The following is a 14,435-nucleotide window of genomic DNA, read 5'->3' on the forward strand; positions in this document are numbered from 1 at the left end:
ACTTTGAATTCACCCAGTCTTCTCATCCCAGCAAAAGGCACCAACTTTCACCCTGTTGTTCAATCAACAAATCTAGGATTCATCCTTGAGTCGTCTCTTTCCTTTACCCCTCCCATCTAATCTATCAACCGGTCCAGTTGGATCTACCTCCAAAATTTATGCCAAGACTTTCACCTTTTCTCCATCTCTGATGCCACCATCCTATACCCTAGTCCAAGCCACCATCACCTCTAGCCCAGGGTACACAAAAATGGCTTCAGATCTAACCTGCAACTGCCCTCCTACCAGCAATAGTACCTTCTCTGTACAATGGAATGCTCTACTGTAAATAGCATCATGTTGCATCTTAGCTCAAAACTCTCTGATAGCTTCCCTTCCCACTAGATCCCTCCAAGACCCTTGTCCTGGCCACCAAAATGTCTCTGACTTTCTGTCAACACACCTTCCCCAACTCCCCACACTCAGCTGTGCTGACCTCCTTTCTGACACACCAAGCTCCTTTCTTCCTGGGGGCCTCTCTACTTGCTGCTCTTATCCCATGCCTTCTCTTGGTGAGCTTATCCTTTAGGACAGCCCGAGTGCATGCCCGTACTGACTACCTAAAACTAAACTAGTCTCTCGAGTCACCTTGCATCACCTTACCCTGAATCCAGCAACTATTTTTTTCATTTTAAAAAAGTTACTTTTATTTACTAGTCCTTGGCTTTGTAGACATTCTCCTGGGGAAACGGGTCTTAGACTCCAAAGGAAACACGTGAAGATGCTGGTTTGACTCATTCATGAAAGAGAAAGACACGGTGCTGCCCAGAGCTGCTGAAAGTGCTCGTGGGCTGGGGCGGGGGAGCCTGGTTGGTATTCCTGGTCTGGCAGTGCAGCTATAAACCACCCACATCAGGCTGCCACTGCCAGTTTGGGCTTCCTTGGGGCCGACAGGCATCCAAGTAATTACTCTAACATATCTGCTCTTTAAAAGAACAGAAAACAAACACACTCTATCCCAGTGAAGGCTCTCTGTGTGTGTGTGTGTGTGTCATGATGCCTTCCCTTCCCCATTCTGATGAGCTGATTTTTTTCGTGAATGGAAGAAAGGTAAGTTTTTGACATGATTATTATGAATTTTCATGTATCGGGGTTGAAAGCCAAGCTTTTTTCGCTGTGATGCCACTTCTTATTTCTTTAATCTTTCTCTTCTGTTATTTTCCAGTCGTATATAGTGGTATGAATTTGAACATAGGTGGTTAGTTTAACTTTCAGTGCAAAATTATTAAAGTGTGGGGGCTTGTGTTTACTTTTAATTTTTCTTTTGAATCCAAAAAGAACTCTTTTACTTGTTATAGTGGGAGTGATATCTGACAGCTGAGCCTCAGGGCACAGTTGTGAAAAACTGTTATCCCCTCTTCATTTGGATATTAGCTCTACCTGAGTTCACCAGCGCTGTTTTCATAGAAGGTATATATGACATTGAGAATGATAATGGCAAAGAACTCTCAGATGATTTTGTTTTGCCTTAATACATTCCCACAGGCTGACTGATTCACCTAGAGGTCGGTGCACCCCTGGCCTGGGCAATACCAAAAGTCAGTAATTTCCCCACCAATAAGAGAGGTGGCAACGTGAATGCTTAGCTTGTGCCTGATGTTCTCAACTCGGTGCTATAATGAGTAAATGAAAAGTTTGAGGTGCTTTAAAGTCAGGATGCATATGTAATTGTTTGAGACAATTAGAAGAAAACTAGAGAAATAATAAAAGTAGAAAGTTATTTTAGAAAGTAATTTGTTGTAATGGGCCGGGTGTGGTGGCTTACGCCTGTAGTTCCAGCAGTTTGGGAGGCCGAGGAAGTCGGATCACTTGAGGTCAGGAGTTTGAGACCAGCCTGGCCAATATGGTGAAGCCCTGTCTCTACTAAAAATACAAAAAAAAAAAAAAAAAAAATTGGCTGGTAATCCCAGCTACTCTGGAGGCTGAGGCAGGAGAATCACTTGAACCCAGGAGGCGGAGGTTGCAGTGAGCCAAGATTGTACCATTGGGAATTTTGCCTGTCAAATAGCAAAAAATAGTCATGTTTAGGAAGCCTATGAACTAATAAACGAAAAAATGAAAGAGAAAGGACAGAACAAAGAAAGCATGAGGTTAGTGATCCTGACTGACCTGAAGCCAACTGGAACATCAGAAAAATAATTGCTGAGTGACAATTTGCAATAATTCCATACCTGGAATACTGTATCGGATAAACGGATGTCTTTATAGCACAGCATAGTGTCATCAGGCCATGCTCCCCCAGTGTGGTGGGGGCAGGATGAAGGCGTAGTAGACCCGGCATGCTTATCATCAACCCCTACCCTCTGTCTTGTTCCAACCTTGAAATAATTTCCACTGCCACACAATTGTGGTATTAAAGAAAATACAACTATAAAGCTTTGTTTTGCGTCTGCGGTGCCGCTGTACTTGGTCCCTTACACACACAAGATTTAGAGCGGAAGGTTGCTGAGCGCATCTCTGACTGAGTAAATCTTCTGAGGACTTGAAAGGGAGCTTAGAAATAGGAGGCAATGTATGAAGAAATCATGTGGTTTGTTGCGTTTTTCTGAGATGGTAAAAATAAAAAGAATGATGTCCTCTTTCTCTGGGTTCAGTGTTGCTGCCCTTCCAGGCAAGTTTCTGTAATCGCTTCCCTAAGTTCTCGTGCTTATACCCAACACGAGAACTGCCTGCATTCCTGCAGGGCCAAGGAGGGCAGATGTGCCCACTGTAGTCCACTGGCAGGAGCAGCCTGGAGCAAGATGTGAGGGGCAGAGCCGCAGTTCGTATCCCCTGCACTGGCACTCCCACCTCACTGGGGGAACAGGAGTGGCTCTCTGGGACATGCTCAATTAGTGGCAGAGGCAGGGAAACAAAACCCTGTATTTTAGAAATCTCCGGCTCACCTTTTTGATGACTTTCTGTGGCCATGAGTTATCTGAGTCCTTTTAGAAACTCCGTGTCTCTGTGCATCTGTTCCCATTTGGGTCCAGATACAAATGGACCCAAAGCCAAGGAGGAAAAACAATCTGGAATTTATAATTGTCATATATATTAGAAAATTCAGAGACATTGGAATACCATTCCACTATTTCTTTAAAATTCTACTTCCACGTGTTAACAAAAGGTTTTTTGTTGTTGTTGTTGTTATTTTTTTCCTGTAAAGTCACTACCTATCGTAAAGTGCCACTACACTCCAGCCTGGGCGACAGAGTGGGACTCCGTCTCAAAAACAAAAACAAAACAAAAACAAACAAACAAACAAATTTCTGATGTATGGGTTGTCTTTGACCTAAGTAGAGTTGCCAGAGTCAGCATATAAACATACAGTACACCCAGTTAGATTTGAATTTGAATGCAGGGGAAATGCTTATACTTAAATATAATTCATTGTTTATCTGAAATTAAAATGTCATTGAGCATCCTATCAAAAACATGACTCCGAAACAATGCACCGAATTGCCCTAACTTGTTGATATTATCCTCATAAACTCTCTGATCTCATTTCACAATGTAGGTGATAGAGAGGAATGCTGATCCTGAAGTAAATCTACTGTTCTACGTGAGGAAAAGACGTATCCTTTTATTTTACTGTAGTCTGTCTGGACTGGGCAGTAAGAGGGAACACGCTGAGACTTATCTAGGAAGTTGCCTGTGTCTGGTCTAGATAAACAGCCTTGTGTTCCATTTGTACAGTCTAGCTGGAGTGCAGAAAATGCATCTAAATGTGATAGATTCATTTGTTATTTGTTGTATTTTTTACTTGAACAAAACCCAAAAAAATCATCCAGTGAACCATGAGTGTCCTCACTTTGGAAAGAGCTTTATGGCCTTTGAGCCCCGAGGTCACCCTGATGACAGCTTCATATTCAGAGGTGTTAATATAAAAAATGTCTAGCCAAGCTTTTGTCCAGCCAAATGTTCAGGGGTGCATGTCACTGACAATAGCGTCCCACAAAGACGTTTCACTGACTGGTCCCATCTCATTTCATAAACCTCATCAGAGAAAACAAACTTTTATAAATATATTTCAAAATTCCAAAGTGTAGCTAATATACTCCCAGCTCTCCACCACTGGTCTTGACTCCCCATTCCTCCAAGACCTGCAATAGACCTTTGGTGAATGCTTCTTCCTGAAGAATTCTGGAGTTTGGGTACAACTATAAAGGAGTAGGAGGGAGTGGTTGTGGTTATACGAATCTGTCTATGAGACAACATCATGCAGAACTACACACAACACATACACACGTGAGTGCTATATGAGAGGTGAAATTTGAATAAGTTCTATAATCTAGTTATCAGGATTGTACCAGTGTCAATTTCCTGGTTTTGATGTCGTGCTGTAGCTCTGCGGGATTTTATCAGCTGGGGGAAGCCGGAGGATGGGTATATAGGACAGCTGGTACTATTTTTGCAACTCCCTGTGAGACTAAAGTTATTTCAAAATAATAAGTTAGTAATACATACTTATTGAGCACCTACAAAGTGCCATGCTCTGTGTTAGGCTCTAGGGATCCAGTGGTGAACAAGAGAGTATTATCCCCTCTCTCTATCCTTTTGTCTCCCAACATAAACATCTAAAAACACTATTTCATTGCTCTCTATTCTTTCCTTGCCAAACTTATTTAAGAAATGGTTTGTACCTGATGCTTCATTTTCTTTCCAGACTTCATCTCTCACGACTTAACTCCTTGTAGTCCCATTTCCTACCCTATCATTTTACTACTCTGTAGGGGACGGCCTCCTAATGTCCCAACCCACTCACATTCCAGACAGGCTGAATCCCCACTCCCTGCTCCTCCTGTTTCCCATATACCCAGCCTCAACAGCTCAATAGTCAGCCAGCTCTGCCACTCCCCTTTCATGTCATTCCTAAATCCACTACATTCTTCACCATGCTTTCTCTAGACATTATAAAATGAAGACATTCATCTATATTGGGAGCAAGCTGAAATTTCACAGACTCCCGAGTTAACGTGGCCAGAACCAGCTTCAGGCAAAACCAACCCTCAGTCTCCCATTTCCCCATCTTTCCTGTACCCGCTATCTACCTTTCTTTCTGGTGCCTAATATAAATAAGTAGTTCTGGGCAAACAAGACTCACCTGGCACTTCCAGCCTCCAACTTTTGATTAGAGTCAATAGTTCTGGGTTGGGGTCAGGGATATTATTTTTAACTTGTTTCTCTAGTGGGTGGTTTGGATGAATGGCTAGTATATGAGGAATGAATATTGGTGGATAAAGAACTCAGTGATGAATGACCAGATTCCATTGTAAATCCAGGTTCCGCTGCACACGTTGGCTGCCCCGTTTAGTCTCAGGACAACTTCTACATATACTGTGGGGCTGTGAATCTTGGGGGCACTAAGAAAGTTCTCCTACATGAAGGTTCAAGAAACACATTTCTGGCCAGGCACAGTGGTTCACACTTATAATCCCTGCTCTTTGGGAGGCCAAGACGGGTGGATCAGTTGAGGCCAGGAGTTCGAGACCAGCCTGACCAACATGGCGAAACCCCGTCTCTACTAAAAATACAAAAACTTAGCCAGGTGTGGTGGCGCACGGCTATAGTCCCAGCTACTAAGGAGGCTGAGGCTGGAGAATCTCTTGAACCCTGGAGGCAGAGGTTGCAGTGAGCCGAGATTGTGCCACTACACTCCAGCCTGGGCGACAGAGTGGGACTCCATCTCAAAAACAAAAACAAAAACAAAACAAACAAACAAATTTCTGATGTGTGGGTTGTCTTTGACCTAAGTAGAGTTGCCAGAGTCAGCATATAAACATACAGTACACCCAGTTAGATTTTAATTTGAATGCAGGGGAAATGCTTATCCTTAAATATTATTCATTGTTTATCTGAAATTAAAATGTCATTGAGCATCCTATACATTGTCTAGCAAGCTTACCTAGGATGAGTCAACAGAAGATAGAAGTAACTGAGTCAGGCACTTCTGTTGAGGGTGGAGGGAGGGGGCACCAAACTAGCTGTTGGGGGCCCAGGGGAGAACACAGCTTCACAGAGCTGTTTGAAGGTCTGATCAAGGGAGAAGTGACCTCCATCTTTGAGCCAGATAGCACCGGGGTTCTTTGATTGGAAATTTCGGGACACCAAAAGGAGAAATAAAGAATTTCCTTGCGTTCCACACCCTATTCAGTAGGCCCTTTAACTGAGGTATGACCCACATTACTTTTAACCTCCTAACTGCAGGTAAAAAGCAGGACTTGCCAGAGCAGTCTAGCACCCAGAGGTGGCATCGCTGGCTCAAGCTGGGGACAAAAGAACAGAGGAGAGGGATGTGCAGCCCTTCTAGGATGCTGCAGAAAATTTCTCAACTCTTTGCCGCAGCTACCGGGAGTATCCTGACCCTGTATTACCTCTTCATGGGCAGCCATTTCCAAGATGAAAATTAATCTTAACCTCTACCCAAGCCAATGATAACCTCCACCCATAAAATGCTTTTTAAACTTCACCCAGAGAAGGTTTCAAGCGAATTCCAGTATATTCTTACAGAACCTAAAGCAGGGGATTTACATATAGTATTTGTTCTCCCTTTGTATGCAAACACCTTACAGGAAAAAAGATATATAGTGATTGTTGACATAACTGGTTCAGGAGCCATGGTTATTAAATTAATAATGTCCAGTCCCATAAAAATATAATAGCATTACATTGCAGTACTAGGAAAAGTTAAGCCTCACAGGGGAAATTTTTCTAAGTTCTGCACACAAACCACATCCCACCACCTCTACAGCAATAATGTTACATGGGTTCAGAATCCATTGTCCACAACTCAGAATTCAGCAGGTTTTTTCACAACTCATTTGGATGCAAACCCCAACCTAACTGGCATGAGGCTCTATGTAGTTTTCCTGTATCCTACTTAATGTGACAGTGCACATGTTTCACTGAGGAGACATCAATATGTTTGATTACAAGGTGCTGCCCTAGACCAACTGGGAGTGCTGTATTATTACCTTTCTGAAATCTGAACGATTTTAAATTCAGAAATGCATCTGGACCTGAGGTTTTCAGACAAGGCAGAGGAGGCCTGCAAGGATTTCTTCTTACCTTTCATCAGTGAGCTCTTTCATAAGGAAAAACTGAACAATCTCTCTAAGCAAGAAACCGTGGCCAACTTGGTACAAGACTCAAGAAAACATGTTGCTTGTTATAAGTATGCAAGGGGAAAAATGTAGAAATCAAAGCAGTCTGGGCCCCCCACTTTTCCTTGACTCCCTTCCTTTGAGTTCGTCTTACAGGCACTAAATATTCCTGTGGAGGAGGAGGCTGCGGTGCCTGTACAGTAATGGTGTCGAGATACAACTCCACGACCAAGGCGATCCAGTATCCTTTGGGTTGACATCAGCCCCTGGCTGCTCTGGGCATGCCTAGGAAGGGTGTGGAACTGCCACTTTTCTTGTCAATGTGCCTTGCGCCCCTCCTCTCTCCAGGTGGCTAATGCACTCATGCTGCCTCTAGGCCTGCTCTCCCTATAACTTCCCAAACTCCAGATCTTTCCACAAACGTTCTTCCCATCAGAATGTAACTACCTTGTGTGCCTGTCTATCAGGCTCTGCTCTCTATTGCTGTAAAAACATTTCATTTGCTTCTGAGTAGGAGATTTCAGGGTAAGATTAGGCAAGAATGGCTTAACACAAAGAAATTACCAGGAATATCTTGATCTTCTATTATCTCTTCATGGTGAGCAATTTCCAAGATGAAGATTAAATCTTAACCTCGACCCAAGCCAGTTGTAGTCCTGGTGGAAGATTCAGGTATGCAACATATACTAAGAGTTGCTTGCCTGGAAAGGCTGAATGAGACGTTAAGTCATGCTGCATGATTGAGTCAGCATCTCCTTGACCTAAAAATGTAGTTTTGCTCACTGATTGAATGTGGTGATGAAGGAGTTGTCTAGCATGAGTCCCAAGTTTTTGCCTTAGGTGCCTGGATGGTGCCATTCACAAATGAGGGAATTTGGAAGAGGAGGAGCAGGGAGGGGAAAGTGGTAAGTTTAGCTGTGTAGTAATTATGGGACACCTACAAGGGATTGTCCAACAGGCACCAAGATAGATAGGTCTGTTACTTAGAGAAGAGATCTCATCTGGAGCTATGACTTACTGGAAGTTATTTATGACTTCAATATGTATGGAATGCTTATGGTGTACCAGGCACTGTTCAAAGAAGTTCACATATGTTATCATATTTAGACCCCAAAACAACTTTGAGATGAGTGTTACGATCACTCACACTAAAAAAAAAAAAAAAAAAAAAAAAAGAGGAAACTAAGACAAAGAGAGTTAAATAACTTGCTCAAGGTTTCACAGGCCAGGTAATGGCAAAGGCAGGTTTTCAGCCCAGGCCACCTGGAAGTTAACAGGAACTGTGGGAGAGCATATAAGAGTAGGACACTGTAGAACAACAAAAAGAAAAATGGGCAAAGAAAGAAGGCCTCACAAAGGAGACCAACAACAAGTAGCCAGAGTTGAAGGAGGAACGTTGAGAGGAGAAAGCTCCAAAAAGACAGAGATGGTCACTAGTATGAAACACTAGGAGTGGTCCCGGGACATTGGATTGCTCCCAGAGCAATGACAGCTGAATGGTGGAGCTGGAAGGGAAGGTGCAGTTGGTATAGATGTGACTGGAAGGCAAGGAAGCCATAGACAGCTCTTGAAGAAACGACCAAGAAAGGAAAGAAAGTTGGGCCAATGTTGGAGGGGCACATAGGTTTGGGATTTTTTTTAGCATAGAAAACATTTGAATTTATTTCTAAAGGCAGGGAATTTGGGGAAATGAGAAGCCTAGATAGGAAGAGGGTAGGAGGACCATTGATGATGGGGCAAATCTATGTGGCACCAAGAGTAGATGGGATCCAGAGATCGGGGGAAAGGGAGGAGGAAGGGTTCTGTACACTCTGGGCCTTGTGGAGGTGAGACTGATTGCAGATATGAGTGGCCACAGGCTAGGGGTGGAGGGAGCTCATGGCTCTATTCCCTGCATTAGGCATAAGGGCAAGACTGAGGAGAGCAATGAGCACGGGAAGAGTCATTGAGAGAAAAGGCAGAGGGAGGCGAGATCAAAAGGAAACAGACCTTAACAGGGAGGGAAGTGGAGGACATGAAAAACAAAGATGTATCTGTTGCATGAGGTACCTGGGGCCCACCCTCGTTCTGTACACTAAGCACTCTTCCAGGGTCCCTAGCTAGTTGGCTGGGTGGCTTCCAAACAGCTTTGTTGATTCGAAGGGCTGGGGAAACCACGATCAGCACTCTATCTTTTCTTCAGAAGAATCGTATTCATGCTCCCAGCCTGGGTAGGGAAAGAAAGGAAACATTCCCTGGGAAAGGGGCAATTTCCCATACCTGAAAAGAGGCTGGGACTTAGCCTCAGTGGGAATGAAGCAGCTAAATTTAACTAATGAAGCCTGGACTCCATTCCTAAGCAGGAAGATGGGAATCTGGTACTAGCCAATCTGCCATGCCATTAACACAGGCGCCAGGATGGGAGAGATGGTCAAGGCAAGGCACAAAACAGTGACTTTCATACTTGGCCATTCCTCAGTTGGAATCATCCGAAGAGCTTTAAAAAGTGATTAATTGATCCCTCACCAGAAGTTCTGTTTAATTGGACTAGGGTACAATCAGAATATCTACAGTTTTTAGAGCTTTCCATGGTTAAGAACAACAGGGCTAAGCTACCCCACGGTGGTTTACTAAGTCAGTAGATTATTTTTATGGTGAATAAAAGGCTTCCTTTCCCTGGAATGAGAAAAAAAAATGGAGAATGCGGGTGTCTTGAAGGTCCTACACAAGGTCTTCATTATTCTTTTCTTCCATTTGTTTCTGCCATTCTGCATCAGTCACACCTAAGTTTTTTCATGGGCACATCCACAAATTTACGGTTTTCTGTCTAGCCTGCTCTTATTCTCAGGGAAATACAGTCTCCTGACTCTCCTGGACTGAAATAACTCCCGAGCTGTTACCCACTCCCCATGATTCCAATGTGTTCTCTTTACCTAATCCCATCACAGCCATTATCCAGCAACAGCGTGCCTGGTACCCATCTGCTCTCTGTATGGGGCTGCAGTCACCACCGTGGAAGGTGTGGGAAGCATCAAAACTAGGATTCACCCTGTGCAGGTAAGAGTAGAATGCAGTCTGGACCAGCTGATGACATCCCACATAGTCTAATGTACTCCATTTAGGTCACCACCTTTGAACTCCCTTATGCTTTTAAATTCTCATTTTGTAAGATTCAGTGCTCCATAGCTACAGATCTTTTCAGAGATCTTGTCAAGATCCTTTCATTGATTTTAATATATCTTAAACCCAAGACTTTCTCAGCCCTATCCTTGCCCTAAAGTGAAAAAAGAACAATCCAATTTGACAAAAGAAGAAAATGAGACAACAAATCAGAAGTTTATGGAAAAAACTAGTTGTCCACTCCATTTCAAAATTACTAAATTCTGATGGAGAAGCCAGTTATGTGTTCAAATACTCCCCAGGTGCTCTCCAAATGTCTGACAAGTAAACATACAATATGTTACAATGAAACACAACTAAAATAACGAAGCGTTTACTAAAACTTCGAAAACTTTTAAAAGAAATGGTAATGTAATTGCTATATACTAGAATAGGAACTTCTGCAAAGGTTGAGTTTTAAAGGCAATATATAGAAAAATTAATTATAAACAGCCATATTTTCCCAAGAGATTCCTTCTCTTGGAAGACTGTGGTTAGAACACAAAGCTCTCCTTTCAAGATCTTTCTACGATGACAATGTCTTACCTTTGTTTTTTTTTGTTATTGTTGTTGTTTTGGTTTTTTTTTTTGTTTGTTTTTAGCCAATTTTGACTTTTTTTTTAATTATTATAATTTAAGTTCTAGGGTACATGTGCATAACGTGCAGGTTTGTTACATATGTATACTTGTGCTATGTGGGTGTGCTGCACCCATCAACTCGTCAGCACCCATCAACTCGTCATTTACATCAGGTTTAACTCCCAGTGCAATCCCTCCCCCCTCCCCCCTCCCTATGATAGGCCCTGGTGTGTGATGTTCCCCTTCCCGAGTCCAAGTGATCTCATTGTTCAGTTCCCACCTATGAGTGAGAACATGCGGTGTTTGGTTTTATGTTCTTGTGATAGTTTGCTAAGAATGATGGTTTCCAGCTGCATCCATGTCCCTACAAAGGACACAAACTCATCCTTTTTTATGGCTGCATAGTATTCCATGGTATATATGTGCCACATTTTCTTAATCCAGTCTGTCACTGACGGACATTTGGGTTGATTCCAAGTCTTTGCTATTGTGAATAGTGCCGCAATAAACATAAGCGTGCATGTGTCTTTATAGCAGCATGACTTATGATCCTTTGGTTATATACCCAGTAATGGGATGGCTGGGTCATATGGTACTTCTAGTTCTAGATCCTTGAGGAATCGCCATACTGTTTTCCATAATGGTTGAACTAGTTTACAATCCCACCAACAGTGTAAAAGTGTTCCTATTTCTCCACATCCTCTCCAGCACCTGTTGTTTCCTGACTTTTTAATGATTGCCATTCTAACTGGTGTGAGATAGTATCTCATTGTGGTTTTGATTTGCATTTCTCTGATGGCCAGTGATGATGAGCATTTTTTCATGTGTCTGTTGGCTGTATGAATGTCTTCTTTTGAAAAATGTCTGTTCATATCCTTTGCCCACTTTTTGATGGGGTTGTTTGTTTTTTTCTTGTAAATTTGTTTGAGTTCTTTGTAGGTTCTGGATATTAGCCCTTTGTCAGATGAGTAGATTGCAAAAATTTTCTCCCATTCTGTAGGTTGCCTGTTCACTCTGATGATAGTTTCTTTTGCTGTGCAGAAGCTCTTTAGTTTAATTAGATCCCATTTGTCAATTTTGGCTTTTGTTGCCATTGCTTTTGGTGATTTAGACATGAAGTCCTTGCCCATGCCTATGTCCTGAATGGTATTACCTAGGTTTTCTTCTAGGGTTTTTATGGTATTAGGTCTAACATTTAAGTCTATAATCCATCTTGAATTAATTTTCATATAAGGAGTAAGGAAAGGATCCAGTTTCAGCTTTCTACTTATGGCTAGCCAATTTTCCCAGCACCATTTATTAAATAGGGAATCCTTTCCCCATTTCTTGTTTTTCTCAGGTTTGTCAAAGATCAGATGGCTGTAGATGTGTGGTATTATTTCTGAGGACTCTGTTCTGTTCCATTGGTCTATATCTCTGTTTTGGTACCAGTACCATGCTGTTTTGGTTACTATAGCCTTGTAGTATAGTTTGAAGTCAGGTAGCATGATGCCTCCAGCTTTGTTCTTTTGACTTAGGATTGTCTTGGCAATGCAGGCTCTTTTTTGGTTCCATATGAACTTTAAAGCAGTTTTTTCCAATTCTGTGAAGAAACTCATTGGTAGCTTGATGGGGATGGCATTGAATCTATAAATTACCTTGGGCAGTATGGCCATTTTCACAATATTGATTCTTCCTGTCCATGAGCATGGTATGTTCTTCCATTTGTTTGTGTCCTCTTTTATTTCACTGAGCAGTGGTTTGTAGTTCTCCTTGAAGAGGTCCTTTACATCCCTTGTAAGTTGGATTCCTAGGTATTTTATTCTCTTTGAAGCAATTGTGAATGGAAGTTCATTCATGATTTGGCTCTCTGTTTGTCTGTTACTGGTGTATAAGAATGCTTGTGATTTTTGCACATTAATTTTGTATCCTGAGACTTTGCTGAAGTTGCTGATCAGCTTAAGGAGATTTGGGGCTGAGACAATGGGGTTTTCTAAATATACAATCATGTCATCTGCAAACAGGGACAATTTGACTTCTTCTTTTCCTAACTGAATACCCTTTATTTCTTTCTCTTGCTTGATTGCCCTAGCCAGAACTTCCAACACTATGTTGAATAGGAGTGGTGAGAGAGGCCATCCCTGTCTTGTGCCAGTTTTCAAAGGGAATTTTTCCAGTTTTTGCCCATTCAGTATGATATTGGCTGTGGGTTTGTCATAAATAGCTCTTATTATTTTGAGATACGGTCCATCAATACCGAACTTATTGAGCGTTTTTAGCATGAAGGGCTGTTGAATTTTGTCAAAGGCCTTTTCTGCCTCTGTTGAGATAATCATGTGGTTTTTGTCTTTGATTCTGTTTATATGATGGATTACATTTATTGATTTGCATATGTTGAACCAGCCTTGCATCCCAGGGATGAAGCCCACTTGATCATGGTGGATAAGTTTTTTGATGTGCTGCTGGATCCAGTTTGCCAGTATTTTATTGAGGATTTTTGCATCGATGTTCATCAGGGATATTGGTCTAAAATTCTCTTTTTTTGTTGTGTCTCTGCCAGGCTTTGGTATCAGGATGATGTTGGCCTCATAAAATGAGTTAGGGAGATTTCCCTCTTTTTCTATTGATTGGAATAGTTTCAGAAGGAATAGTACCAGCTCCTCCTTGTACCTCTGGTAGAATTCAGCTGTGAATCCATCTGGTCCTGGACTTTTTGGTTGGTAGGCTATTAATTATTGCCTCAATTTCAGAGCCTGCTATTGATCTATTCAGGGATTCAGCTTCTTCCTGGTTTAGTCTTGGGAGAGTGTAAGTGTCCAGGAAATTATCCATTTCTTCTAGATTTTCTAGTTTATTTGCATAGAGGTGTTTATAGTATTCTCTGATGGTAGTTTGTATTTCTGTGGGGTTGGTGGTGATATCCCCTTTATCATTTTTCATTGCATCTATTTGATTCTTCTCTCTTTTCTTCTTTATTAGTCTTGCTAGTAGTCTATCAATTTTGTTGATCTTTTCAAAAAACCAACTCCTGGATTCATTGATTTTTTGGAGGGTTTTTTGTGTCTCTATCTCCTTCAGTTCTGCTCTGATCTTGGTTATTTCTTGCCTTCTGCTAACTTTTGAATGTGTTTGCTCTTGCTTCTCTAGTTCGTTTAATTGTGATGTTAGAGTGTCAATTTTAGATCTTTTGGCTTTCTCTTGTGGGCATTTAGTGCTATAAATTTCCCTCTACACACTGCTTTAAATGTGTCCCAGAGATTCTGGTATGTTGTATCTTTGTTCTCATTGGTTTCAAAGAACATCTTTATTTCTGCCTTCATTTCATTATGTACCCAGTAGTCATTCAGAAGCAGGTTATTCAGTTTTCATGTAGTTGAGTGGTTTTGATTGAGTTTCTTATTCCTGAGCTCTAGTTTGATTGCACTGTGGTCTGAGAGACAGTTTGTTATAATTTCTGTTCTTGTACATTTGCTGAGGAGTGCTTTACTTCCAATTATGTGGTCAATTTTGGAATAAGTGTGATGTGGTGCTGAGACGAATATATATTCTGTTGATTTGGGGTGGAGAATTCTGTAGATGTCTATTAGGTCTGCTTGCTGCAGAGATGAGTTCAATTCC

At 41.8% G+C, this 14,435-nt stretch overlaps 1 protein-coding gene across 1 annotated transcript in view; it reads left to right on the plus strand.

The window, feature by feature from the left end:
* The first annotated feature begins 1,035 nt into the window (after nt 1–1,035).
* The window catches only part of LOC103217617 (aldehyde oxidase 4-like), a 74,419-nt gene continuing 61,019 nt past the window's right edge, over nt 1,036–14,435 (plus strand). Inside the window, exons 1-4 of the mRNA XM_007965792.3 lie at nt 1,036–1,089; nt 3,536–3,593; nt 7,266–7,362; nt 10,049–10,157. Coding sequence (XP_007963983.3) covers nt 1,036–1,089; nt 3,536–3,593; nt 7,266–7,362; nt 10,049–10,157 — 318 coding nt within the window. The remainder of the gene's footprint in view (nt 1,090–3,535; nt 3,594–7,265; nt 7,363–10,048; nt 10,158–14,435) is intronic.

The sequence above is a fragment of the Chlorocebus sabaeus genome, chromosome 10 (genome assembly GCF_047675955.1).
Source record: "Chlorocebus sabaeus isolate Y175 chromosome 10, mChlSab1.0.hap1, whole genome shotgun sequence".
Lineage (NCBI taxonomy): Eukaryota > Metazoa > Chordata > Mammalia > Primates > Cercopithecidae > Chlorocebus > Chlorocebus sabaeus.